Here is a 27,587-nt window from a genome sequence, read left to right as displayed (position 1 = left end):
AAGGAAGAATAAATGTAGAAAGCGGGGGAACCAGCCAGTGGTGGGATTCAAATAATTTAACAACCGGTTCTGATGGTGGGATTCAAATAATTTAACCACTGGTTGTTTACAAGCACCATTTTAACAACCGGTTCTGCCAAAGTGGTGCGAACACCGCTGGAACCAGCTGAAGAAAAGCCACAGATGGCTGAACTTTTTTCCCTGTTGCTCCCTGGCCACATCTTGGCTCAATGTGTGAAAGAATCTGCTGAAAGTCCAGTTTTAAGATGCTTATCAATGCTGCCACATAAGATAATCAACAATACCAGCCCTCTCCTCAGAATCACACTGGAAAGTTCCACCTCTCCTGTTACTCTCAGCCTCTGTACGTTGTTTGGTTGAACTTTATTTCAACCACGGGCAGAGGTTTGCCTCCCCTTCCCGATTATGAGCAGGAAAACTGTGATACAGTCATATTGTTTTGTCATTATTAGTTTGAATAAACGTTTATACAACAGTGAGCAAATTTGCTTTTTCAATCTCTTATCTTGTTTGCCTTCATGAGGGCCCAACTGAGGTAGGTAAAACTGGAGCGCTCGTTGGGTGTAACTCGGTGGGGCGAGGGGGCCTGAGAAAGGGTAATAAAAACTGAAGCTCTGAGCTTGTACAAAGTGCCTCTCTCTCTGTGTGTCTCTTGAATGCATACTGTTGAGCAAGGAGCGGGGTTTGAAGGAATGGCTTCTCAGGCGCTTAATGGGTTGAAGTTCTGGGTGTAGCGTTGGTGGAGTTCTATCAGCTTGCAGGGGCTACGGAGCATGCTTTGAACAAATGAATCTCCCTTCTCCTGAGTCAGGCCGAAAGTTTTTCAGGGTCAGCACTGTTCCTCCGACTGGCAGCCGCCTTCAAGGGTCACGCTTAAGGATCCTTCCCATTATCTTTTACATATTCCTTCCAAGTGCAGAAGGATTGAACCTGGGGTCTTCAGCCTGCAAAACTAGGGTATCAGGAAATCCCTGGAGATTTGGGGGCAACACCTGGGAAGGGGCTTCCATTTCAACTCTATGGTAGATCACAGAGCCTGGTTTTCCAAGTTGCCTTTCCTCCAGGGGAGCTGATCACCACCGTCTGGAGATCAGTGGTAATTCCAGGAGAGTTCCACTCCACAACTAAGGGTTGGCAGCTCCATTCTATGCCACTAAGCCCGGTGCAGGGCCAGAGCTAGGGGGAACTGCGCCTGGGGCATGTATGTGCCCTGCGCCTGTGCTATGCCCCCGCCCACCTCAGAATGCCACTGCCATGCCAACCGCACCAGCGCGTGCCCAGTGCATCATGCACACTTCCCCCCCCCCGCCCGGTGCTATGCCACTGGCCCGATGCCCTCAATTTGACTGCAGAAACCCTCAATTCAGTCCCTGGTGTGATCAGAACAAAAGGCTGCCAAAAGGAAAAGCCAGTTTTTCATGGAAACCTTGGAAAGCAAGTCACAGAGTACATAACGGATGGTTTGATGAGGGTGGGGGTAGAAATGCCACTATACCTAAGACAGTAGGCACACAAATGGTACTGATTGCTGTCACTGGTTAACCTAAGACACAGTTTGCTCATGCAGTATTGTATATGCCTTGTTAAAGTCAACGAAAGCTGGAAAAGAGTCTTACTGTGTGACTCCTATTGATGTTCTGCTTAGCAGATTTTCCAGCATTTCTTGCACCAGGGAAGGCATAGAACGCAGCGAAATTGCTGAAACTGAGCTAGCCTGATCCATCCCTGGATGGAAGAGCTTCTAGGATGTCTGCGTCTGCTGCTTTGACTTCCGTGACAGTAGGAAGGCCGGGCATAAATAATAAATTAATCAAAGATCTCGTGTGTCTGTCCACCACCTGAGCCCCATCCTTATTTCAAATGGGGAGAACCGATAAACAAAGGCACGATAGTTTGCTTAAAGGCCATTCAGTGAAGCTTTCGGGCTGAGCAGAGGTTTGAAAATAGGTTCCCAGACTCAGTCCACTGGGGATCTCCTATGGTTTATGTCCCGTGGCTGGGCTTCAGGAGCAGATTTTAGTGACTCCAACCTAAGCCTTTCTTTGAAGGACCTCAGGCTCGGCCCCGGCCTGTAACGTAATGGAGACACGTTAAGAGGAGAGGATGTTTTTAAATTCTCCTCCTGACTATAGGTCAATTCCCCATTCACGATTAGATGCGTGCTCGTCACTCCAAATATCTTCTTTGGTGGCCTACCTTCCAAACGCTGCCTTTGCTTAACTTTTGAGATCTGATGGGATTGAGCTAGACCATGGCACCTTCCCTCCTCCTTGCAAACAAACATACCTAAATTCAAAGCATTTAAAACATAAAATGCAAATTGGACAAACAAAAGAAAAGGCACACAACTTCATCCTAGTCTAATTCTGAATCCAGTGGGCTGCTTCATTCAGGGATCACAAGCTAGGACTGAAGGATCCTTTGGGTCACACTAAAAGGCTTATGCCAAGGAGCTTGAACCTCTGGCCACACCAACCTCTATACCTGCAGACAGGAACAGAGAGGGAAAAGCTTGGCTTTTATGTTAGATACTGCTGCTTTTTTGGTTTTTTTTTGTCTTCACCTGTTTCTTCTCTTCCTCCCCCCCTCCCCCCACCCCTTTGTTCTCGGTTCCACGCTTGCCTTTAGAAGACGTCACGCCATTCTGGAGGCGCCTCGCTCCTAGCCGGAAGGAGAAGCCGGTCAGCGTCGCCTGTCCAAGAGAAGCACACGTCTCACCATGAGAAACCAAAGAAGGTAAAAATAATAATAGTCACGGAAAGATCATGCTGCGAGGTCATTGAACGAATAAACAGCGATTCACAGGTCTCGAATGACGCGACGTTTCTTTCAGCGTTTAGTCGGCCTGACCTCAAAAAAGAAGTTTGGTCAAACAGGGCGTGTGCATTCTGCATTTACTAGTGTAGAAATTACTGATGGGCACTGAATTTAGTCCTCTGAGAAGACTTTAAACATTATTTTAAATAACCATGTCATTTTCAGTATTATGTAGTATTATGCTACACAGTTGCCTACACTGGCCTGGATAGCCCCACCCTAGCCTAGTCTTGTCAAACCTCAGAAGCTAAACAGGGTCGGCCCTGTTCAGTACTTGGAGGAGAGACGGCTAAGGAAGCCCAACACTGTTACACAGAGGCAGGCAATAGCAAACCAACCCTACAGGGTTGCCATATGTTGGGCTGCAACTTGATGATGCTTTGCACCATCACTACACAATTGCGTGCCATGTAGACTCAGTGCAGACCGCTTTGAAAGGGAAGACAGCCCCCACACCCTAATCCCAGGGCCTCCGTCTCTCTGAAAAAAGGGATTTTTCCCCGATTGAAAGGCTGGGGTGTGCACATCTTTCCTGAAAAGCTGAGTTACATTTTAAAGCACTGATGAAATTGACAAGGCCTGCCACCACCTCTGGTGCCTTTCAGGAAAGCCCAGTGAAAACTTCCAGACCTTCCAAGTTTCACTGGGTTTGTTGGTTTGTTTCAGAAGTGGGTGGAAGGAAAGTCCTGTCAATTTCACCATGGCTTGTTTGTTAAAAAGTACCGGTATATCCATGTGCATGCCAATTTGAATACGTTTTTGGTGAAACTGACCAGACTTTCTTCTGCGCCTTCTCAACTGATCAGGAGAAGCCTGGTGAAAACTGAAAATGTTGTGTTAGTTTAGCTGCAGTCTTTTTGGGCAGAGTGTAGTCCAAGTGCATGATCAGACTACCTGGATGGGAAGATGCACAATGTCACAGCAATGCTTTATTTATTCGTATTTATTTTATTGGACTTATATCCAGCTCTATCCCCGCTGGGCTCAGGGCCTTCCAACTCTACTTGGCTGCCATTTTCTGTATCATGCCACCATTTATTATTATGTTTAAATACTGTAGTAGTAAATTTTTTTTAAGCCCTCCAGTGGCCCGGCAGGGGAAAAATGCAGAAGAAACAGAGGCTAACAGGGGAAGCGGATTGAAGCTGCACTGCCAATGGACATTCCTCCACATTCACAGTAGAAAAATAACATTATCTACAAATTTTAGAATCCTTGCTGGGTGCGTGCAGCCTGGGGCAGTGACTATCAGTCTCTAGGCTGAGACTCAGGAGTGAGTCCTTTGTGTGTTGTCAAAGGCTTTCACAGCCAGAATCAACTGGCTGTTGTGGATTGTGTGGCCGTGGTCTGGTGGCTTTTTGCTCCTAACGTTTTGCTCGCATCTATGACTGGCATCTATGCTGGCATAGATGCAGGCAAAACATTAGGGACAAAAACTACCAGACCCCGGCCACACAACCCAGGAAACCCAGAACAGCCAGGTAAGTTTTTTGCCTCTCCAAGGTAGGCCCTGGAAATCAGGAGGTGGAACAGGGTGAAGTGGGAGACAAGGCTCTGGGACACGTTTTGGCATTCAGGTTTGCCACTGCACAAGGTGTAAAACTGCTGGAAACTACGGCCTGATGCTCAATAATGCTATATCGATAAGTGCTATGAATGAAAAAATACACAGTCCATAAATCCTTGGTACACTGTCAACTGTTGTCCAGTACAGAGAGCCAGCGTGGCATGGTGGTTAAGAGCAGGTACACGCTAATCTAGAGAATTGGGTTTGATTCCCCGCTCTGCCACTTGATCTGTGGAGGCTTATCTGGGGAACCAGATTAGCTTGTGCACTCCAGTACATACCAGCTGGGTGACCTTGGGCTAGTCACAGTTCTTTGGAGTTCTCTCAGCCCCGCCCAGCTCATAGGGTGTTTGTTGTGGGGGGATGGGGGGGAAGGAAAAGGAGATTGTAAGCCCCTTTGAGTCTCCTTACAGGAGAGAAAGGGAAGATATAAATACAAACTACTACTCCTCCCCCTTCTTGCATTTTAAGTTGGGGAAGGAGGATAGTAGCAGGGGGTTAGATTGACAAGTGATCCCTGAAAAACAGAGACAATTTGGAAGCATGTTCCACTTTGAGAGGTTTGAGAACCTTTGGATTAGGAGATATCTCACCCTGTGTCAAGGCACACAGTCTATTTTTAGAAGTTAGTTTTATGTGCCCCAAAACCCAGAATTCTACACAGTAATGGAACTTACAAACCGAGAAGCTCTGGCTTGTTTTCATCCCCGCTTCTCTGCCATTATAACCATACAAGCTTCAGGCAATCCAATTTCCTTGTCTACACAGCAAGCCTTTAACTCAGCCAAGGGTGGGTTGGCTTCAGTGCAATCCCAAAGGCAGCGTTTGCCAAGAAAAACAGTGGAAACAGGAAAAGGGAAAGCAGGGCAGGAGGGAAACGAGTAAAAAAAAGTTGGTCATGGAACAGGTTTGGTCAAAAAGGCAGAGAGGAGAGAAAACCAGAATGACTGGCAGGCGGTTTGGAGAGTGCCTGACACAAAACTAGAGCCAGGAGGATTCAGTATTTGCACACTGTGAGAGGGCAGCAGAACCAAGATTCTTGGCTTTTTTAAATCTATGTACCAATGGCAGTCTTATTGTGGGTGACTGAGGAAGCTGTTACCCCACTGTGTTCCATATGCTGTTCTGTGTCTCGAATCAGGACAGCACTTATTGGAAACCAGAGCATGGATGACTACTTTAAAATTCTGGTCTCATCTTTGCTTTAATACTGAGTCCAAAAGTCTCACCCATTTAGCCCTCTCTGACCTGCAATCCTCCGAATGGTGCAAATGTATAGAGGCCAAAATAACTTCTTTAGGTCTCTCCTTAGAAACCTTTTTTATGTAATCTGCAAATGAAATTTGGCTATCCCTAAAAAGAAGGCTACTGGACCAGGAATACCAGTTGCTGTTGAGTGCAGCCAGGACATCTTGCCCGCCCTTGCACTTTGGAATCTATCCTGAAATTAGCCTCACAGCTAAATATCTATCCCAATTGTCAGAGCCCAGGCAGAGATGGATCATTACTTGAGTTAGAAGTAACGCATTCCCCTCTGCTGTTCTTAAGGGCCGGCAGACTATTCCATTTGAAGATAGAACATGTGCATATTGTCAGGATACTGTTGAGACCCTCGAGAATATTATGTTTTCTTGCCTGCGGTATGCGCTACCTAGACTCTCCCTACTAGGAAATTTTAAAAGTTGTTCAGTGCATACAAAGACTATTCACCTGCTGAATAATAGCGACGGTGGGATCACTGGAAAAAACGCTGAATTTTTATTAGAAGTGCTCAAGTCAAAGACATAATGGAAGCTTGATCATCTCTTCTGTACCAACCTTACGTGCTTTCTCCAGTTCTATGTCCTGTTTTAACTCCTGCTCTGTCATGTATTTTGTTTATTTTTACTGATATGCCTAGTAAAGGTCAGTTGAAGTTGAGGAAGCTGTTAGCAATGGGCCGAGACTGATGGACAAGGCTGGTGAAGAAGGTGCGGTTTAAAAATATAAATATATATTTGAGGAGTAATGAATTCCCCTTTCCACACTGAAAGGAAGAAAAGTCTGAGAGGCACAGCTGCAGTTTTAGGGATTATTCCACAAGCTGAGGCCCTGGAAACAGTCCTGGCTGGGGAGGAAGAGGTGTGTGGATCAGGGAGTGGTAGATTAAGAGTTGTGATCCAAGTCTACCAGACATAGCCCAAGGTCAGGCACATGTTTCTCTCCCTGGTGGGCTTGTACACCACCTTTTTGCCGGGGAATAGATTCTGGTGGGTCGCCATGTTGGGTCTGAAGCGGCGGAAAAAAGCATTAGTCCAGTGGTACCTTCAAGGCCAACAAAGTTTTATTTTTGGTATAAGCTTTCGTGCATGTGCATAGTTCTTTGGGGGAATGTTACAGAATAATTTGGGGAAACCTGTTCAGTGTGAATTACGATCTGTTAACAATGCTCAGGTCGTACCCATGTTGAGAACAGTAATTGGTTTCCCAGAAGCTGATCCATAATGTCGTCGGTTGGATCCAGACTTAAATTTTTCAGTGGAAGAATGGAACTTTCTTACCTCCCTCTCTTCTGCTGCAGTCCACTGGTTCCCATAAAACGATTTTCCTGAGGGATAGGGGGACCCAAGGAATGCCATAGGGGTGTCTGCAGTAAGAAGTGGAACTTGCAATTTAGTTTGGCAGGCAATCTGCAGCCGGCCTCCCCAAAGGCCCAGCAGAACAACTCTGTTTTGCAGGCCCTGCGTAACTCACCAGGGTCCCGCAGGGCCCTGACAGCTGATGGAAGAGTGTTCCACCAGGCAGGGGCCAGGGCTGTAAAGGCCCTGGCCTGGGTAGAGGCCAGCCGCATCATTGAGGGGCGGGGGACCACCAGCAGATTGGCCTCTGCCGAACTTGGGCCTACTTGGGACATATGAGGTAAGATGGTCATGAAGATATGAGGGCTCCAGGCCGCGAAGGGCTTTAAAGGTCAATATCAACACTTTGAAGGTGTTGGTCAGGATATTGTTAAAGCTTTGAAGCTTCTTGAAAGGCATCAACAACAATCTGGAAAATTTGGTTGTCTGTGATAGTTACAGTAAAGGAACTGCTGTTTTATCATTGGTTGATGGTGTGTTTTCTGGGTTGAGTTTTAGCAATTGGTATAATTTTTTTATTTCTAGTTCTTACCCACTGCCTGGGAAACAAGCAGGTGTATAAAGATTCCAAATATCTAACTGCAGCATGTAGAGAAATTGAAAACATTCTGGGCTCCTTTAGAACTGGATTGGATGCAAAAAGCACAAGCTACAATGACTTTGAAGAAGCCAGTGTTGTGTAGCGATTATGAGCCATGGACACTAATCTGAAGAACAGGGGTCAATTCCCCACTCCTCCGCATGAAGCCTGCTGGGTGACCTTGGGCCAGTCACTTTTCTCAGATTTCTCTTAGCCCATGTGGAGGCAGGCGGAGGCAGACAACCTCTGAATGTACCCTGCTGTGAAAACCCTACAGGGTCACCATCATTCAACCAGTGGTGGGATTCTATTAATTTAGCTAATGTCCCCTCCCAGACGGCCCCCCTCTGCCGCTCGCCCACCGCCCACTTACCTGGCTGCAGCAGAGGAACGTGGCTGGCCAGGGAGAAGGAGGGTTGAGGGAAGGCGGCGGCTGCAGCTTTGCCTGGAAGGGCGAGTGAGGGGGCTTTGTGAGCCCTGGAGCAGTCTTGTGCCTTGCCACCAGGCCACTCTGGGGCCCAGAAAGCCCCCTCGCTCGCCCTCCCCTGGGGTGGTGGGATTCAGCCAGTTAGCTACCGGTTTGGCTGAACCGGCGCAAACCAGCTGAATCCCACCACTGAACTCAACTGTGACTTGACAACACTTTCCATTACCACAATAGCTCTGAACAATCTTTTTCAATATGTGTGGACTCAATATAGAGCAAATCGACTTTTGATTATACTTCTGGAGGGCGAGCCATTGAATTGGGAGACAACTAACAAACCTAAGAGCATGTATCAATAGTGAATGTTCATTTTCTTTTCGTGAAGAAACGGTTTCCTTCCCTGTAGTGGCTCTTGAGATGCCTCTTTCTTTGCTAATTTTGCACAACTTTGGATTTTGTTTAAAGCATTCATTAGCTGCCTTTCTACCCTCTACCTCAAGGTAGCTTACAATGTAAATAAAACAATTATAAAAAAACACATGAAATAAAACAATTATTTTTTATAAACCACATGAAATACAATAATTATAAAAACTCAATTAGGATTGTCAATAAATAAAAACTACATTAGTCAAAAGGAGCCGTGTGGCGTAGTGGTTAAATGCTTGCACTGCCACTCACATGGTCGAAAGTTCGAGCCCCCTGAGGGTCAGATATCCTGGCAGCTGGCTCATGGTCAACTCAGCCATCCATCCATTCCTTGGGTGGTAGAATATGAGGTACCCTAGCACATAGCTAGGGGTAAAGAATAGCCGAGGGAAAGCAATGGCAAAACTACCCCTACAAAGCGAAACGACTTTGCTCTATAGAAATTCCACCTGCTTGTTGTGGTACCCCAGGTGGGACCACGATATCACTGAAGGGGAAATTTGTTACCTTTTACTTTAAATTAAGCTTCCAAATGCAAAGGTCTAAAATGCTACCTCGAGTTCTGGCATGAGCTGTAGAAGCCCTATAACTTATATCTGTCCTTATTTCTCAGGCTCTTGGTCCCAGTCACACACACTCTAAGCCTCAAACCTGGCAAGCATCTGGATGGGAGACCTCCAAGGAATTCCAGGGTCATGACGTGGAGGCAGGCAATAGCAAACCACCACCAAACCTTGCTTGCCTTGAAACCCCCACCAGGGGCCGCCATAAGTCAGGTGTGACTTGATGGCAATTTTTTTTTATTACAGTGTGACCACTCAAGCCAAAAAGATACATCCACCAAACCGTACATAAGAAGAAGAGTTTTGGATTTATATCCCCTCTTTCTCTCCTGCAGGAGACTCAAAGGGGCTTACAATCTCCTTGCCCTTTTCTCCTCACAGCAAACACCCTGTGAGGTAGGTGGGGTTGAGAGAGTTCCGAGAAGCTGTGACTAGCCCAAGGTCACCCAGCTGGCGTGTGTTGGAGTGTACAAGCTAATCTGAATTCCCCAGATAAGCCTCCACAGCTCAGGCGACAGAGCTGGGAACCAAACCCAGTTCCTCCAGATTAGATACACGAGCTCTTAACCTCCTACGCCACTGCTGCTCTTAACCACCTACGCCACTGCATAACACAAATGAATATCAACGGTGGATCAGAATCTAGGCCACCAGTGGTCTGTCGTATATCACTGAGAAGTCCACAAGCAAAGTCCACAGATAGCAGCCCTACCGAAGGCCTTTCTTTGCTCAGCCAAAGATAAGCTTTATACATAGCAAGTGCCACACCCTACAAGAAGAAACACTCATTATCTTTGGCCAAAGGGACAGTGTTTAATGCAGCAGGGTGGGATTAAAGGAATGTGTTTGTTTTAAAATTCCTAAACTGCTTTTCTCCATATCCAGTTATAAGGCAAGGCCAATTGCACACCCCAAAACTGTGGTGCCAGTTCATTATTCTGGGTCTTTAAAATGAGACTGGGGGATGGAGACGACAGCAACACTCTATGTCAGAATCCCAATCCCAAACCACTGGAAGTTTTATATCTGTAATTCTCAGCACTTTGGTTTGGTTGTTATTCAGGCTTAGTTAACAAGGTTTTCACTTTTCTTTCTTTTGGCTTTATATTTTATACCTTTAACTACTTCAGTCTACAGATGTGAGCTCAAGACCCTGATGCAGAGAACGCCAGGTGTAGTAAACAGGGACACAAAAGGATTATGCTCTTTCTGTCACATGGAATGAGAGGGTGGCTGTTTTCAACCATCTCACAGGGATCTTTCTGGGGTGTGAGCACCATAGATGCCATCTGGGTGCCCCTTTCCAATGCAACAGAGTTTTCAGTATCCAGTACTGCAGATCCACGCATGGAAACATGTTTTCATGTACCAGTAGAGATGTTGGGGACCACGTGCACGCTAAGCCTCTTTAATTACAGTCATATAGGACTGGCTTTGCTGGCTCAGATACATTCATTCCAGCAATAGCTGTCAGCCAGATGCACCTGGGGAGATCCCAGATGGGACATGGAGGCTGTGCGCTGTGGCGTTATTTCCATTCTCTGTTAGAGGTATGTTGCCATTGTACATGGAGGTTTTGTTAAATTATCCTGCCAACGCTCATTCCCAAATTACAGGGTTAAAACAGGGTTCAGAATCACTTGTCTTAGAGCGTTTTCCCACTTACCTTCTGCTGCGCGCTACTGTAGCCAAGTAGCGCGGGGTCCCCCGGCACTCCCCACCACAGGGGCGACGACTACGCAGCTGCCCCGACGCTGCCACTGTCGCGCCCCCTCAGTGCACGTCATTCCTGGTGCTCTTCAAAACAGCGCCTTTTGATGACCCCGCGCAGAGTGCAGGGTCGTGGGGAAGCCTGGGCGCGTGCCAGAAATGACGCGCGCTGAGAGTAGCGCGCGGCAAAAGGTGCTCATGGTAAGTGGGGAAACTCTTTTAGAGAATTATATTGAGCTGGACTTAGTGTAGGATTCTGCTGATTGAAAGGCAGGGTGCATTTTTCACTTTTTCCCTACCTATGTAGCTGACCTCTGATTTCCTCTTCCTGCTGTTCTTGGTGGCCCTTTATCATCTGGGGCAGCGTTGGGGGGGGGGGGGCATTTTGAAGGGCACCAGGACTAGGGGGAGATGGCAAGTCACACTGTGTTGGTGGGGATTCTTCTGTTAGTGGACATTTTGGGTGAGATCCAAGCTGTTATCTTTTTCCTGTAGCCCCGTTTCGGCAAGTAGAATACTTTATTATGGACTGCAGTTAATGTGTCTTTCAGTTTTTCTTTTCCAGTCCAGTATGAATGGGTAGATCAAGTTCTTGTTCGAACTTGAAGGATGGAAATAACACCCCAAGTGCTAAAACAAGGTTTCATCCCAGTATCCTAAAAATTCCAGGGAGATATTGCAGCACCAAAACAAAAAAAAACCCAACGCAGAAAAATGGCCAACTTGGCAAGGGAAGCCAAGACCTCACCCGGCTCAGCTGGTGATGCATTTAAATACACATTCTGCGCCACTTGGCAGGAACCATCTATTGTAATTATTTGGCCTCACTTCTGTCTGTGTGAAAATACAGGAGCTTTCCAATGAATTCTTTAATTGGGAAAATTGGAAGGAGCAAGCAGTTCTAAACGTCTAACATGGAAACCCCAACCAAAGTTGTTCCAGTAAAGGGGGGGGGAGTTTTAATTTCCTTTCAGTTGCTTTTTTTTAGTATCTCATCTCAATTTCAACACTGCAGTAACGGAACGTACCAAAATAGTTACCACATTAAAGTTTCACTACTGCAGTTCCCTTCAAAACACAGCTTGTGTTTACATCATAAGCTGAGTGATTCCCTTCAAAGTCCATTGAAATCAATGGGCATCCAAGGGTGTAACTGGGCTTAAAGGTAAAGGTGGTCCTCTTGTGCAAGCAACAGGTGATTACTGACCAATAGGATGATGTCACATCATGACGTTTACTAGGCAGACTTTGTTAATGGGGTGGGTTGCCATTGCCTTCCCCAGTCATTTTACCCCCCACAAGTTAGAAAGGTTTTTTGCTGACCTTGGAAAGATGGAAGGCTGAGGGTGATTCTGCACAGGCCAAGTAGGATGGGTTGAGGCTCTTTTCAAAAGCAGGGGGGAGTTCCCACAGAACTCCCCCCCCCCCAATGCTTCCAACCCATTTTATTGACTAGAACCCAGGTTAAATAAAAATCGCTAAATTAGTAACTTTTCTTCTTTAACGGGGGTTGCAAATGCTTCCTGCTTGCCTGTGCAAACTACAGCAAGCAGGAAGCATTCTAAGCCCATTCCCTTCTGTCCACCATTATGGTGGATTCCCCAGGCGGCTGCATGCTGTGCAGGTAGGTGGGGGATTCTCGGGTGGGGGTGATTCACTCAGGAGTGAATTCTCAGTGGATTCTCAGGTGGGGGGATTCTTGGCTGCACAGTTCACATTATGCAAACTGTACTGCCTCTGGGATCCCAGTGATCCCTGCTGGCCCCTGCAGCTGCCATGCAAATGGCGGCACAGGCAATGGAAACAGATTCCACAAACCCACGTTGCCTGTGTGGAATCAGCCTGAGTCAACCTTGGTCCAGCTACCTGAAACCAACTTCAATCAAGAGCCAACTCAGGTTGTGAGCAACGAGCACAGCTTTGGCTGCAATACTGCAGCTGACCACTGGCCCATGGATGGCACTATTAAACACAGATATCTGTATATCACAGCCTGGTTCTTGTTCATGTGGTCAACTTGTGCGTGGCTTATGTGAGGGGTGAGTCACGTGGCTGACTCCCCCCTCTCTCCACACACATACAAACATCTGAGTCTCTTCATGTCAGAAACTAGCACCTCAAGGGGAAATGTCCTACCCTAGAGAGCCAGTGTGGTTTGTGGTTAGACTGTCTGACTGGGATCTGGATGACCCAGGTTTGAATCCCCACTCTGCCATGGAAGTTCACCTTGGGCTAGTCCTTTTCTCTCTCTGAGGCTAACCTGTTTCACAGGGTTGTCATGAGGATACAATGGAGGAGAGGAGAAGGATGTAGGACTCTTTGAGTCCTGTTCCCTGTTGGGAAAAAGGTGGGGCATAAATGCAGTCAGTAAATCAATCCCTTTGTCTGGGAAGTTTTTTGTACAAAGGATCACAGGTGCCAACAGTTGCCTCACCTGTTGTGGGACAACACAAAAATTTATTACCTCAGGGTCTAACTAGATAACTCTGTGCAAGCAACGTGACTGAATGCAAACAGCCTTTTTATAAAGGGTTTTTTAAAAAGGCAAACAGCAACTGTGCGGGGCCAGATTGGAACTTGAGGTTTAACTCTTCCATCCCTGGCTTAAGCCTGGCTTGTTCCCTGATGCTGATGATCTCACACGCCTCAAGCACTGAGGCACAAGGCCAGGGCAGAAGCGAGCACACGGGCCTGCATCCTGCCACTCTGCTTGGCAACCTTTGTTGCCTTCTGCCCACAGAGGTGGTTCTTGTGCTTTTTAAATGCCTCATTGTTATTTATTTTGCATGTCCTGGGAGAGAGCATGTTCTAGCTGTGTTTGGAAGCTCACAGGTGCATTTATTTGCTGACTGGAAATGTTCCGAGGTTTGTTTGTCTCCACTCTACTTGTATGTCTTGGGAAAAACCTAAATTGACCTCCCTCTGTGTGTGTGTGTGTGTGTGTGTGTGTGTGAGAGAGAGAGAGAGAGAGAGAGAGAGAGAGAGAGGAGTTTTGCAAATTCTCAAAGAAACTGGAGTGCCAACAAGTTGCTTCCAACTTTAGCCGATCGTATGAATCTATGGCTTTCTAGGGGGAGAGTTCAGGTTTGATTTGCTCTAGAATCCAGCATTATCTGGTAGAATTCAGTATTATCAAGATGTCAGAGATCAGTTTCCCTGGAGAAAATGCCAGCTTTGGCAGGTGGACGGTATGGTACTGTATCAGGTGAGTTCCCTCCCCAGTATCACTGTTCCCAGGCTCCATCACCCCGCCCCAAATCTCCGGGTATTTTCCAAGCCAAAATTGGCAACCCCACTTAGAACCCTCTTATTTGTATTTTGGGGTATCCACAAAACTCTCTTCCAACACAATTCAAAGGAATCTTTGTGTCCCCTTTCCAATTTTCCATGGGCTTAGACTGCCAATGAGAGCTTTTGCACATGCCCAAGGACACTGGAAACTGGCAGAGCGTTTCTGCACATGCTCAGAGACATGCTGGAGAGAAGCAGAGAACTTTTGCACGTATTCGGAAGCTCTGGAGAGAGGCCGAGAGCTTCTGCACACGCTCAGAGACACTCCGAAGAGAAGCAGAGTTTCTGCTCCTGCTCAGAGACATTCCAGAGAAAGGCAGATCGCTTTTACACATGCTCAGAGACCCTCCGGAGAGGCGCAGGGAGCCTTTGCACGTGGTCAGACGCTCTAGATGGCGGCAGAGCGCTTTTGCACATGCTCAGAGGCCCTCTGGCGAGAGGCAGCGAAATTGCGCGGGGGGGGGGGGGGAGCCGCGCTGCCCTTCCCGGGCCTGGTATCCCCCCTGCCCGGGCAAGCCCTGCTCCGCCCCCCGCTGCCCTGCTGCCACCCCAGCCGCGCCTGCAAGCAAGGCAGCCCGGGGCGCGCTTTGGCATCTGGAGGGATCCGGTTTCACTCGGCCTGACGTGGGAGCGCTGCGAGCTAGTGTGTGTGCGGGTGGGCACCGCCTTCCCTGGCTCGCCAGCCCGGAGATCTCCCCGTCTCTTTCCTTCTCCTCCTCTTCCTCCTCCTCTTCTGGGGCCGTTCCTGCCTCCCCCCGCCGCTGCCGCCCCGCAGCCTCTCCAAAGTCCCCGCCCGGGGTAGGAAAAAAAACTTTCTTCCTGTTGGTGAACTTCGGGGCAATCCCGTGAACTTGGGCAACCCCGGCGTGCCCAGAGAGCTGGCTGCTGCCGCTGCAAAGGCGTAAAAAGGTATTTTTTTTGGGGGGGGGGTTATTTTGAGGGAAGGGGGTGGAACAAATAAGAAGGTCAACACCCCCCCCCCCCTTTCCTTCCTTTCTTCCTTTCTTCCTTTCTTCCGCAAGCGGACTTGGACTTTAACTCTGCTCCTGAGATAATGACAGGGCGCTCTGAAGTCTTGGAGAAAGTCAGCAAAAACCAGGAAAGGTCATTAATATTTCGGTTTAATTTGGAGGGAGGGGGAGCTGGGGGGGTGCGCTTGGGGAGTCGTAAGCGGGGAGGAAGTCAGCTGCCGTGCCAGAGCAGCTGACTTGTATTATGGTCTGGGTCTGTTAGCATCCCAGTGTATATACCCACAGGACTGTACACCCACCACCAGGGAAGAAATTTCAGCATGGGTGAAAACAATGGTAATAATAAAATGTCCATGTTGCATGCTGTGTTTGGGACCGGCAGGGAGAGGAGCGCGGAGCTTTGGCGAGATCTGCCCCACCAGGATGCCAGGCTGACCCACAACTTCCACCCTTAAGGAGGTTCATTATCATTTTCTGGTGCTGGAAGCCCCAGAAAGAGAACCCAGCAGTTGTGCTTCTCTAGACATGATAAAACAACAGATGAATAGCTTGTAAGGATTGCCAGAATCTGGGTTAGGACATTCCTGCAGATTTGGGGGGAGGAGCCTGGGGAGGGTGGGGTTTGAGGAGGGGAGGGGGCTCAGCAGGTTCTAATGCCATAGGACCCTTCTGCACATGCAGAATAATGCACTTCCAATGCACTTTGCAGCTGGATTTGACTGTGCGGAATGGCAAAATCCACTTGCAAACAATTGTGAAAGTGGATTGAAAGTGCATTATTCTGCATGTGCAGAAGGGGCCATGGAGTCAGCCATCGAAAGCTACTGTTTATTCCAGGGAAACTTGCATCTGGGGATCCATTGTAATTCTGGGAGATCTCCAGGCCTCACCTGGATGTTGGGAACAGGCTTCTCAAGCATGCCTGTTTCTATAATTGGAACCCCCCCCCCCCATAAAAGTACTCAAGAGGCAGGGAAAATTCGAAAATCTATTTCTGCCAACTGCTGGTACGTCATTCATCTATCGAAGCAACCTCTGTTCTCCGCAAAATCTTCTGCCGCGATAAATGGGTTTTTCTGTTGTGGCTTCAGCTGTGGCTAACACTGCTAGCTGTCCAGAAATTTTAATGTTAATGTGGGATATGTACGCTTGTAAGCCAAATGTCTGTTCATATGATAAAAGTCAGTTAAATGTCAGAATGACCCGGATGGTTGTTTGTAAAGTTGTCATTTGAAAGGATCTCTTTATTTAAAAAAAAATCCATATGCATTTCATATATGTGCTGTCAAATTTATTGTCAAAGGCTTTCACAGCCGGAATCACTAGGGTGTTGTGGGTTTTCCGGGTTGTATGGCTGTGTTCCAGTAGCCGTGCGGAATAGCAAAATGCACTTGCAAACATTTGTGAAAGTGGATTGAAAGTTCATTATTCTGCACATGCGGAAGGGGCCTTATTGTTAACAGCTTTGCTCAGGTCTTGCGAACTGTGGGTCGTGGCTTCCTTTACACAATCCGTCTCATGTTGGGTCTTCCTCATTTCTGCTGCCTCCAACTTTCCCTGGCATTATTGTCTTTCCCAGTGACTCTTGCCTTCTCATAATACGACCAAAATACGGTAGCCTCAGTTGAATCTGTGTGGCTTCTAGGAAGAGTTCAGGCTTTCAGGCCTTACATGTTGTTTTTGCGTACTTGGTTTGTGTTGCTGTGCATTTTTTTGGTTATGTGATTTTAATCTTCCCTGCACCCATTTACAGAAGAGCGTTTTCTATAACAAAACAAAATCAGATGTCTGTGCCTTGGGAAACTAACTGCTATGATCCATGTCAATCATGCAAAGTCATCATCTTTGGATTTGTTGCCTTGATTTGCTTAAATAAGTTTGCTGGTTGTAAAGAGGGGCAAAGAAATTTGCAGTATCTCTGACTATTGGAATCCCACGCAGCCCCCTTTCTGGATTTCCGTGACTTCTATCAAGCAGTGGGGCGCTGTGTGGTTTCCGGGCTGTATTGCTGTGTTCTAGCATCATTCTGTCCTGACGTTTCGCCTACATCTGTGGCTGGCATCTTCAGAGGATCTGATTGAGGATCAGGATTGAGGATCTGATCAGATTCAGAAGATCTGATGCCAGCCACAGATGCAGGCGAAACGTCAGGAGAGAATGCTGTTAGAACACGGCCATACAGCCCGGAAACCACACAGCACCCAAGTGATTCCGGCTGTGAAAGCCTTCGACAATACATTCTATCAAGCATTTTCCAAGTCTTTTTTCTAGGGGCCCAGAGAGGGCTGTCTGCGCTAAAAAGTTGTCCAAATACTTTGCCTCTGCCACTCAGGTGGAGGAGTGGCAAATCAAACCTGGTTCTCCAGATTAGAATCCACTTGCTCTTAATCACTACAACACAATGCATTGTACATAAAAAGCAAGCTTCTGCAATCTGTCGAAACCGTGGGTCCTGAGTGAATTCTCTTACCTTGGGAAATAGCAGGAATAGCTTTTGCTGTTTTGCGGAATTCATTCAGAATCGCACCCCACACAACAGCTGGGAAGGTTATTTCATCAGATTCTGGCTGTTCAGATTTGGCAAGATTGGCTGCATGGTTTTTTGCTTATTTGTCATCTTAAGGACTAGAAACTTGCTTAAAACAAAGTTGAAACTCCTAGGAAATTGGATTTTGTGCCTCTACCTGAATACTGTACTTCTTTCTTTCCAGTTTCTCTAGAACTGTGGCACGCAGACAACCCCGGCCTTAAGGACTAGATTTTTAAACAGATGCCTTTTTCATATTGCTGATGAATGTGGCTTTCATTTGTATGAACGTGGCTTTTATATAATGGCGGTAGCAGTAACAGGTTTACACCCCAGACGGGTAATCATTTTAGTCTGTAGTGGCAAAATAATACCAAAGTCCAGGGGTACTTTACAGGCTAACAACATTTATTCTGGATAAGTTTTTGTGAGTCACAGCACATTTTATCAGATAAGCGGGAGTGCCCGTCCACTCCCGCCCCCCATATCAAGTCACAGCTAATTTACAGTGACCATGTGGAGTTTCCAAGGCAAGAGACATTCAGAGGTGGTTTGCCATTGCCTGCCTCTGCATCTCAGCCCTGGACTTTCTTGGAGAGCTCCCATCTAAATATTGACCAGGGACAACACTACTTAGCTTCTGAAATCTGATGAGATTTGCCTACCTGGGCTGTTCAGGTCAGGTCACATGCCCTTTATGTACAATGCATTGTGTTGTTGTGATTGAGAGCAAGTGGATTCTAATCTGGAGAACCAGGTTTGATTCCCCACTCCTCCACCTGAGTGGCAGAGGCATATCTGGTGAAACAGATGTGTTTCCACACTCCTACATTCCTGCTGGGTGACCTTGGGCTAGTCACAGTTCTCTCTGGACTCTCTCAGCCTCACCTACCTCACAAGGTGTTATGGGGAGAGAAGGAGAAAGGAGCTTGTAAGCCCCCTTGAGTCTCCTTACAGGAGAGAAAGGTGGGGTATAAATCCATACTACTACTACTACTACTACTTCCTCTTCTTCTTCTTCTTCTGGATGTAACGCTCCTGTGCATATGATGAAGTCTGCTCTGACTAACAAAACCTTACACTGGTCTAAATTCTGTAAATTGTTAAGTTGCTGCTGGTCTTCTTTTTTATTTTATTTTTACATTTGATACACGCTGCCATCCAATGAGTGTATGGTTGTATGAGGGGCTATATCAGTGGTGGCGAACCTTTGGCACTCCAGATGTTATGGACTACAGTTCCCATCAGCCCCTGCCAACATGGCCAATTGGCCATGCTAGAAGGGGCTGATGGGAATTGTAGTCCATAACATCTGGAGTGCCAAAGGTTCGCCATCAGGGGGCTATATAATGGAGGGGGGGTAGGAAGGAGGTAAGTTGCTTTGCATCCATCTAGTGTAGACTGTGAAGCGGGGCTGTGTCAATTCTGTGCAGAGCCTGGAACAGAGGTAGGGAACCTGCGGCTCTCCAGATGTTCAGGAACTACAATTCCCATCAGCCCCCACCAGCCAATTGGCCATGCTGGTAGGGGCTGATGGGAATTGTAGTTCCTGAACATCTGGAGAGCCGCAGGTTCCCTACCCCTGGCCTGGAAGGTCGTCAGCACTAAGTAATGGTTAAAAAGCCGACCCAATGGATGCCCCCATTAGCAGGTCCTGCAGAAGCTCCTCAGGTGGGAAACACAGGTACTTGGGGTGGAGTTTTTTGAGCAGGGAATAAAAACCTGAATGATCAAATAAGGACATATTGATTGGCTTCTGAACAGAAAATATCTTTCATTAAGCCATAGTTATCTCTGATGAGTCAGAGGAGAGATGGGTTGGAAAGAAAGACTCCAAACACAGGGAGAAAATTCTTCCAAAGAGGTTGTCAAGACGGTGCGCATGAATTGGTCCAACCAATCAATTCCTTGTATAAGTTCTGCACCTTTGACATTTAGGAGAGAAGCAGCCATTCCATACAGAAACTGGCAAGGAACCCTGTGTGGCCCTTTTCAGTAGAGTTTTTGCATGTGGACTCCACTAGAATTGCAGACTTTTGCTAAACAGGCATAGATGTTGGCATGTTGAAAATCAGAAGTTGTTCCAAGAAGCAAGAAACAACCCCAAGTTTCTAATCCTTGTGGCGTCAAAGGGTGACGCTTGGAAGATACGTGAATTGTGTTTGGCCTTCTAGTGACTTTCCTCACCATGCAAATTAAACATCTGTGCAAATCTGAATCCACTGTGCAGTCTTAACATTGGGGGGAAACCCATGTCTTGGAATGTAGTGATTTTTAGTAGATTCGTGAGATGCAGTTGACCCAGGAGGGAAAGGAATTGACCAAAGGAGCGGGTAGTTAATAGTCTTGGTTTCCAGATTTCTGTTTCTTTAAGTTTTCTCTAGCTTATTTTATCTGAAAGGGATATGGATTGGGGAGGTTCTTCTCCTAGGGTTCTGCGTACCAGATGGTTTTTGCAGCTGGAGGCGGGATAATTCCAGGCAGATGCACTGGGTGGAAGGCAGAGAGAGAGACAAAACCAGCTTCATGGCTGGCTGGAAAAAGTCCTTTGCTGGTTCCCAGCTTCTTTTTTTCACCTGTCACTAAAAGCAGAAGAACCTTGCCTATTCTTTCGATTTTTCTTTCATAGAGCCGGAAGGACAAGGAAAGACCTAAACAGAAGCACAAGAAGCGTTCAGAATCACCCACCAGTCTGACGCTGTCTTCCACGCCCGTTACCACCGAAAAGGTAATAAATCGTTGCACGCAAAAGCGTTGAGACATATGATTTCGCTAGATCTTGTACTGTATCAGCCAGCATGATGTATTTACGATGTTTTGCACAAGGAGTCTGATATTTAGTATCCAGTGTAGAATTCCCTCTCCTGAAAAATGAAGGACTATTGTTGTGTTTTTGTTTGTTCTTTGCCAATCAAGTTTCTAGCCCTCATGACTGCATGATCATATTATGCTTGAAAATTGGTGGTGGAACGTCAGACCTGAAAATGTGCGTTTCAGTACTTTTCTGTAGTTCTCTGTAGGTACTAGAAGCAGAAATGTGCTAATGCAAAATAAAGAAATGCCTGGTTTTCCGGCTGCAGGATTCAGGGTTTTTTTTTTTTACATACAAATTAGGTTAGCAGTGTGCAGAATGAGGATTTTGCGTGCAGGTTGCTTGGAAGAGCAGAATCAAAGAGAACAGGCAAGAGTTTGAAAGAGAGAGGAAGCAAGTATTTCCCCTGTCTACCCCAAATTTGTTCCAGAGCCTAATTGTTCACATTTCCCCACCCTGTCTACACTTCCCCACCACTGCGCTGGCAGACTCTGAGCCCTGGGAATTCCATATTGGAGCTGTCTGCTTCTGGTGACATAATCTCACAGCTAAACCCTCGAGTGATTTCAACAGCAGGTTCCAGCTCGCTCTTGCTGGGCATGCTCCGGTTTGGGCCTCCTGTAGCATTAATAGCACAAATAGCCAAGCTCTGCTTTCAAGCCCTCTCTTTCGGCAAGGCCCTTGTAACCCAAGGAGAGGGGCAGGCTCCACTTTCTGGGGCCAAAGCGAAGGTTGCTTCTCTACATCAGGGCTTGCCCATTAGGTTAAGTCACGAAGCTCAAAGCCCACAGGAGGAATTGCCTTTCCATTTCTGTTTTCCAAGCCCGAGGCAGCAGATTTGTACAGGGAAATCTTTCATCCGTGCGTTGGCTTGTTCATTCGGCATTTCTAGCCTTTTGCTTTTGGATCATTCTGCATGTGTGGTTTTTCTCTCTGTCTCGTTGGCTCAGCACATTGGACTGGGCCACTCTGTGAGGAAATGGGTATCACTAACAGGAGTGAAGATTGCAGTGGGGTTCGCTGACTCATACCCAGGATCAGAGCTGTGCTTTCTGCATCCTTCACTGGATGGAAATGGAATGCCAGCAGGGCACTGTGTTGATAGTGCCTCAGCGGAGTGCCAGAATGACCAAAGATTCCCTGTCAGAGTTAGTATCTGTCGAGGTGGTGTGTGTATGAGTGAGAGAGAGAGAGAGAGAGAGAGAGAGAGAGAGAGAGAGAGGAGGAGGAGGAGGAGGAGGAGGAGTTTGGATTTATACTCCACCTTTCTCTCCTGTAAGGAGACTCAAGGTGGCTTACAAGCTCCTTTCCCTTCCTCTCCCCATAATAGAGATCTTGTGAGGTAGGTGGGGCTGAGAGAGCTCCAGAGAACTAGCCCAGGGTCACCCAGCAGGAATGTAGGAGTGTGGAAACACGTCTGGTTCACTAGATAAGCCTCTGCCACACAGATGGAGGAGTGGGGAATCAAACCCAGTTCTCCAGATTAGAATCCGCCTGCTCTTAACCATGACACCACATTGGCTCTCTTTAAGTAGGTACTTGAGAAGGGCATGAAGAAACAGTTATAGCAGTCTCTGTCTGAGGAAGGGGATTTCATTCTCTTGCTGACCTGTGAAGGATTGTACTGCATTTGCACTCTGATTGGAGGAATGGAGGCTCTGGAGTTGCCAGTTTCCAGGCAGGGCCTGGAGATTTCCTGAAATTACACCTGCTGTAGAGATCCATTTCCCTGGAGAAAATGACTGCTTTGGAGGGTGGACTCTATAGCATTGTACACTGCTGAGGTCCCTCCCCTCTCGTACGCCCCCTTTCCTTAGACTCCACCCCACAAATCTCCATGAGTTTCCCAACCCAGAACTGACAACCGTAGGAGGCTCTGCTGTGGCGCCTGCTGCTGCTATCCCAAAAACACTTTCCTGAGAGTAAACCCCGTGGAATAAATTAGGTTTGAGTAGAGTGGTTTAGGATTGCTTCTAGTATGCTGAAGTGGAGAATGTTCAATGAATCTGCGCATAACAGCCGTTGCAAGATCCGTTTCGTCTTCCTACTTGCCTATTTGTCCAATATTTTCCTTGGTTGCACAAAGTGCTATTTGCGTGGTGTTCCTGCCATCATCACAACACAAAGCCACAGTGATATATTGCGACTATGATAATATTCTAATGGGTTGGATCCAAACAGCGTTTTCTGCTAGCAAAAAAGGGAGGAGGTGTCCCCTTTGGCTTCCCAGAACCAGCCTGTTGGGGATCATGGGACCTGCATGAACAAAAGTCATGTGGTGGGATTCAGCCGCTTCGCACCGGTTCGCTTGAATTGGTAGCTAATTTTTCCATAGTTCGCCAAACCAGCTGAATCCCACCACCCCAGGGGAGGGCGAGCGAGGGGGCTTCCCAGCAGCATGCAGGCCAAGTCGCAGTTGTCACCTCCCCCCCCCCCCCCCCCGCAACTCAACAATCAAAAAGAGGAAAAGGCCTCGACTGGGCCAGCCACATTTCTCTGCACCAGCCAGGTAAGTGGGCAGGGGGTGGGTGGGACCCTGAGCTGCAGGGGGCAGGGGTGAACCATTAGATAAATTAACAGAATCCCACCACTGGACGGGAGTATAATAAAGAAAGGAGCACGCCAGAATTGGGTAAAGGAAGCCAGCAGATATTCTAACACGCACGAGATATCATTTTCTTACAGTCTTCCAAAGTGTTCCTCATTTTGGTGCTCTTCAAGGGGCAACCCTATTTATGGGTTATTCGAGATAGGAAAGCAACAGGTGTGGATTTCTGTTCCATTGCGCCAAAGGAGGCCATAAACCGGGTAAGTCTCTAGCAGGAATCTGAATTCTGATTCTCTGTTTTGTGTCTGCATAGCTGCTGGCAACATACAAACGATAGCCAGACAACTGTACATAGAATCTTAAGGTAAAGCTCACGATTTACCTTCCTTCTTCTCAGCAAATGCTGTGGTTATCCTGTCGACAAAATTACTGAGGGTGGGGGGTGGGGGGCAGCCATCTGCTCAGCAATCTTATCCACTTTAATTAAACCCGGATTATTTTAATTGGATTTCTCCCGTTCTGAATATGAATTTAGGCTGTTGCAGGTCAGTTTAGTGTAACTGTTCCCTGAAACTTTGTCCTGAAGAGACCAAATCGCCTGTTTTATTTCTCTTCCCTCCTTTTTGAAGTTGCTTCTGTTTAATGTGGTTCAGTTTAAAAAACCTTGTGCTCATCCTGAATAGGAAACACTCGTGTGGAACGGCAGGGGGCAATTTCAACCAGTTGTCATATGGATCTTTCACAAGCCCACAGCCTCTTGATTTTCTCAAATTAGTTGAAGGGTTTCGTAATATCTTAATAAACATAAATCATGGATAATTGGGGGGGGGGGGGGCTTTTCCCTGCAGAGCTCTGCTCACAACCTGAGCTCCATCTCATAGAATCATAGAGTTGGAAGAGACCCCAAGAGCCATCAAGTTCAACCCCTTGCAATGCAGGAACACATAATCAAAGCCCTGCTGACAGATGGTCATCCAGCCTCTCTTTAAAAACCTCCAAAGAAGGAGACTCCACCACACTCTGAGGCAGTGCATTCCACTGTCAAACAGCCCTTACTGTCAGGAAGTTTTTCCTGGTGTTTAGGTGGAATCTCTTTTCATTCAACTTGAACCCATTACTCCTGGTCCTAGTCTCTGGAGCCACAGAGAGCAAGTTTGCTCCCTCACCAACATGACATCCCTTCAAAGATCTAAACTTGGTTATCATGTCACCTCTTAACCTTCTCTTCACCAAACATACCCAGCTCCTTAAGTCTGTCCTCGTTGGGCATGGATTCCAGACCTTTTACCATTTTGGTTGCCCTTACTGAGGTCGATTTCAGGTGGCTGGCTCAAGGTTGACTCAGCCTTCCATCCTTCTGAGGTCAGTAAAATCAGTACCCAGTTTGCAGGGGTAAAGTGTAAATGACTGGGGAAGGAAATGGCAAACCACCCTGTAAACACAGACTACTAAACGTCATGATGTGACATCATCCCGTGGATCAGTAATGACCCAGATGTTGCACAGAGGAGCTACGTCTAACTTTTACCTTTCATTCATTTAGGGAGACTTGTTAGCAGAATTTATAAGGCAGTTTTGAGGTGAGGACAAACTGTGGATTTTTGTAATGTGTAAACATTGCGGGCAAGCTACAAAGCATGCATTTGGAAACTACAAGGAATTTGGAAACTACAAGGCGTGCATTTGGGACATGGAAAACTGCATTTGGAAACTACAAGGCATGCATTTGGGACATGGAAATAATTGCCCAGAGGCTCAATCTGGCCACAAGGGATGTCCCATTTTGTAGTGCTTGAATTGCTGGAGGGGTCACGGCCTCTGCCTTTTGTGGTAGCCCTTTTCTTCTCTTCTGCCTCTGCCAGGGATTCTGAACCCTGACCAAATACAGCTTTGAGCCCCAGGAGCCCTGAGCTGGATGGCCCCAGGATGGCCTCATCAGATCTCGGAAACTAAGCAGGGTCAACCCTGGTTAGTAATTGGATGGGGGTCCATCAAGGAATGCCAGGATCACTATGCAGAGACAGGCAACGGCAAGCCACTTCTGTTGGTCTCTTGCCTTAAAAACCCTACAGCATTGCCATAAGTTGGCTGCAGCTTGGTGGCATTTTACACACATATTCCTAATGAAGGGTTGACTCTACCCAACGTCCTTTTGTTGGCCACATGGGCCGCAAAAGGGTACCAAGGAATTAGCCTGGGTCTGACTTCACTGGGAAGTATTGGTCCATGGCTAGAGCCTGTGTTGATTTTCCCTCTCCTCTTGCTGTTCTGAAATCATAGACCCTGCTTAATACTTTGCTGCCAATGAGAGGTATTTGTAGAACGTTAACTTAACCACCAAGTGAAGAATAGCCTGCATTCGGGGGTGTATGACAATTACATGCACAAGAAGAAGAAGAGTTTGGATTTACACCCCACCTTTCTCTCCTGTAAGGAGACTCAAGGTGGCTTACAAGCTCCTTTCCCCTCCTCTCCCCACGACAGACACCTTGCGAGGTAGGTGGGGCTGAGAGAGTTCAGAAGAACTGTGACTAGCTCAAGGTCACGCAGCAGAAATGTAGGAGTGCAGAAACACATCGGTTTCACTAGATAAGCCTCCGCCACTCAGGTGGAGGAGTGGGGAATCAAACTCAGTTCTCCAGATTAGAATCCACCCGCTCTTAACCACTACACCATGCTGGCTCAATGTGGGTTGGATCCAGCCAGTGAAAAGGGAAGGCAGGGCCCATTTGAGCGTCAACAAAAGTTGCAGACAAAAGTAATTCTAATTGGGGGCTATGGTTTGAAGGAGAATTGGCCAGTATTGGGGGAGGAGGGAAGCTGGTGGATCCAGCCCTTGCGCTATGTGACCTGAAGGCTATATCAGAATGTAAACATGGGCATGCTGGTGAGTAAGATCCAGTATCCATGTTGACAGTATCCCATCTACTGGTGCAAGCACCTGTTTCAGAATAAACAGCGGCGAGTTTTGGGGAGCTTTAATTGTGGCCTGAAGCAATAAGTTCCCTGGGTAGGTTAATATAAATACTTGCAGAATGGAAAGGGTGAGGGATGGCGTCTATGCGTGCGTGTTTTAACAAAGAAAGGCCAAAAGGCCAAAACGATATAGGAGGTTCTTCTGTCAAGTACAAATGAGATCTTGTCAGAAAAGAGTCAAAGATCCAGTCCCCAGTAGGTTACACCCACTCTCAACTGGCAGTGAATAGGCTAAGGACGTTGAATAGCTGGGGCAACACTTAAAGAGAAGCAATTACTTTCCATCCTCCGCTGGCCGCTCCCATATTGAGCGGGATCGTATCAAGCTCGCAGGAGAATTTCAGTTTTGCAGCCGAGTCCCCTTGGCAACGTTTGTTTTTGTTGAACGTAGACACTCCCAAGGTTTCTTTTGCACCGTGAAGGTCTCGTTGCTGCTGAGAATGCAGAGGCGGTCGCAGTAGCAACAGAGCGCCTGCAGAGTGGATTTTTCTGCATGTTCTCTGTTCCCACCACCTGTGGCTGTCTGTCCCCCTATGCATGCCTCCCAAGGGGTCTTTGTCTCCTCCCGCCACTCAATTGGAAATTTACACATTGTTGTAGCCTGAAATGGAGAAAATGGGGATTGCATGGTTAAGATGGGGGAAATCATAGAATCATAGAGTTGGAAGAGACCCCAAGGGCCATCAAGTCCAACCCCCTGCCACACACAATCAAAGCACTCCAGAACTATGTTTATCCAGCCTCTGCTTTAAAACCCTCCAAAGAAGGAGACTCCACAACTCCCCGAGGCAGTGAATTCCACTGTCGAACAGCCCTGACAGTCAGGAATTTCTTCCTAATGTTTAGGTGGAATCTCTTTCCCTGCACCTTGAATCCATTACTCCGTGTCCTACTGTCTGAGGCAGCAGAAAATAAGCTTGCTCCCTCTGACATGGCATCCCTTCGAATATGTAAACATAGCTATTATGTCCCCCCCAAACCTTCGTTTCTCCAGACTGAACATCCCCAGCTTTCTAAGCCTGTCTTTATGGGGCATGGACTCCAGACCTTTTACCATTTTTGTTGCCCTCCTCTGGACCTATTCCAGCTTGACAATATTCTTCTTCAATTGTGGTGCCCAGAACTGTACACAATATTCCAGGTGAGGTCTAACCAATGCAGAATAGAGAGGTCCAATTACATCCCTCGATCTGAACACTTCCCCATCTATTCATCACCTGCCCTGATTTGACCGCAACTTCACACTAAAAACAAATTTAGAAATGCCAAAATAAGTTTAGGAAGGTTGGTAGCAAAGCACACAGTGTCCAAATCCACCGGAATGCCATGTGGAAGCTCTTTAAAAAATAATAAAGACACACCAGAGTTTGAAACCCAAGCCAAACCAAAACACCAGAGTAGGAGCAATCCAGATCTCCCAGTACATTCGGCAAACTTCAGCTTACAAAAACCTAGGCCACCATAAATGTACTACTCTTCAAAGTGCCGTAAGACGCTTTGTGTTATTTGCCTACTCATATCAATGTAAGAGAAGCCTTCGGAGGGAATTCTGTGCACAGAGCATCGGAATATCTGTGTCTTGCTATTGGTTCCTAGTGATCAACAATCTTCGTTCTGGGAATATTTGCAAAAATTTAAGAGATCAGCCCTGGAGACAGGCTGAAACTGCCCATTTGGTGGCTAGCACACATTGGAGACTCTCAGCTGTGCTTCTAGGGGTGGTGGAAGAA

General features: G+C 47.1%; 1 protein-coding gene across 6 annotated transcripts in view; it reads left to right on the top strand.

Annotated features, from left to right (window-relative positions):
* Window positions 1–27,587, top strand: part of MLLT6 (MLLT6, PHD finger containing) — a 111,100-nt gene that overhangs the window by 32,643 nt on the left and 50,870 nt on the right. For 3 of the 6 annotated variants that reach the window (XM_048517365.1, XM_048517367.1, XM_048517362.1), the window contains exons 7-9: window positions 545–556; window positions 2,650–2,757; window positions 20,151–20,249. In XM_048517365.1, coding sequence (XP_048373322.1) covers window positions 545–556; window positions 2,650–2,757; window positions 20,151–20,249 — 219 coding nt within the window. The remainder of the gene's footprint in view (window positions 1–544; window positions 557–2,649; window positions 2,758–20,150; window positions 20,250–27,587) is intronic. The other 3 variants (XM_048517364.1, XM_048517368.1, XM_048517366.1) reach the window with 3 other exon arrangements.

The sequence above is a fragment of the Sphaerodactylus townsendi genome, linkage group LG15 (assembly GCF_021028975.2).
Source record: "Sphaerodactylus townsendi isolate TG3544 linkage group LG15, MPM_Stown_v2.3, whole genome shotgun sequence".
Taxonomy (NCBI): Eukaryota; Metazoa; Chordata; class Lepidosauria; order Squamata; family Sphaerodactylidae; genus Sphaerodactylus; species Sphaerodactylus townsendi.
Note: the sequence above shows the minus strand (reverse complement) of the source record. Positions and strands in the feature narration are given on the sequence as shown.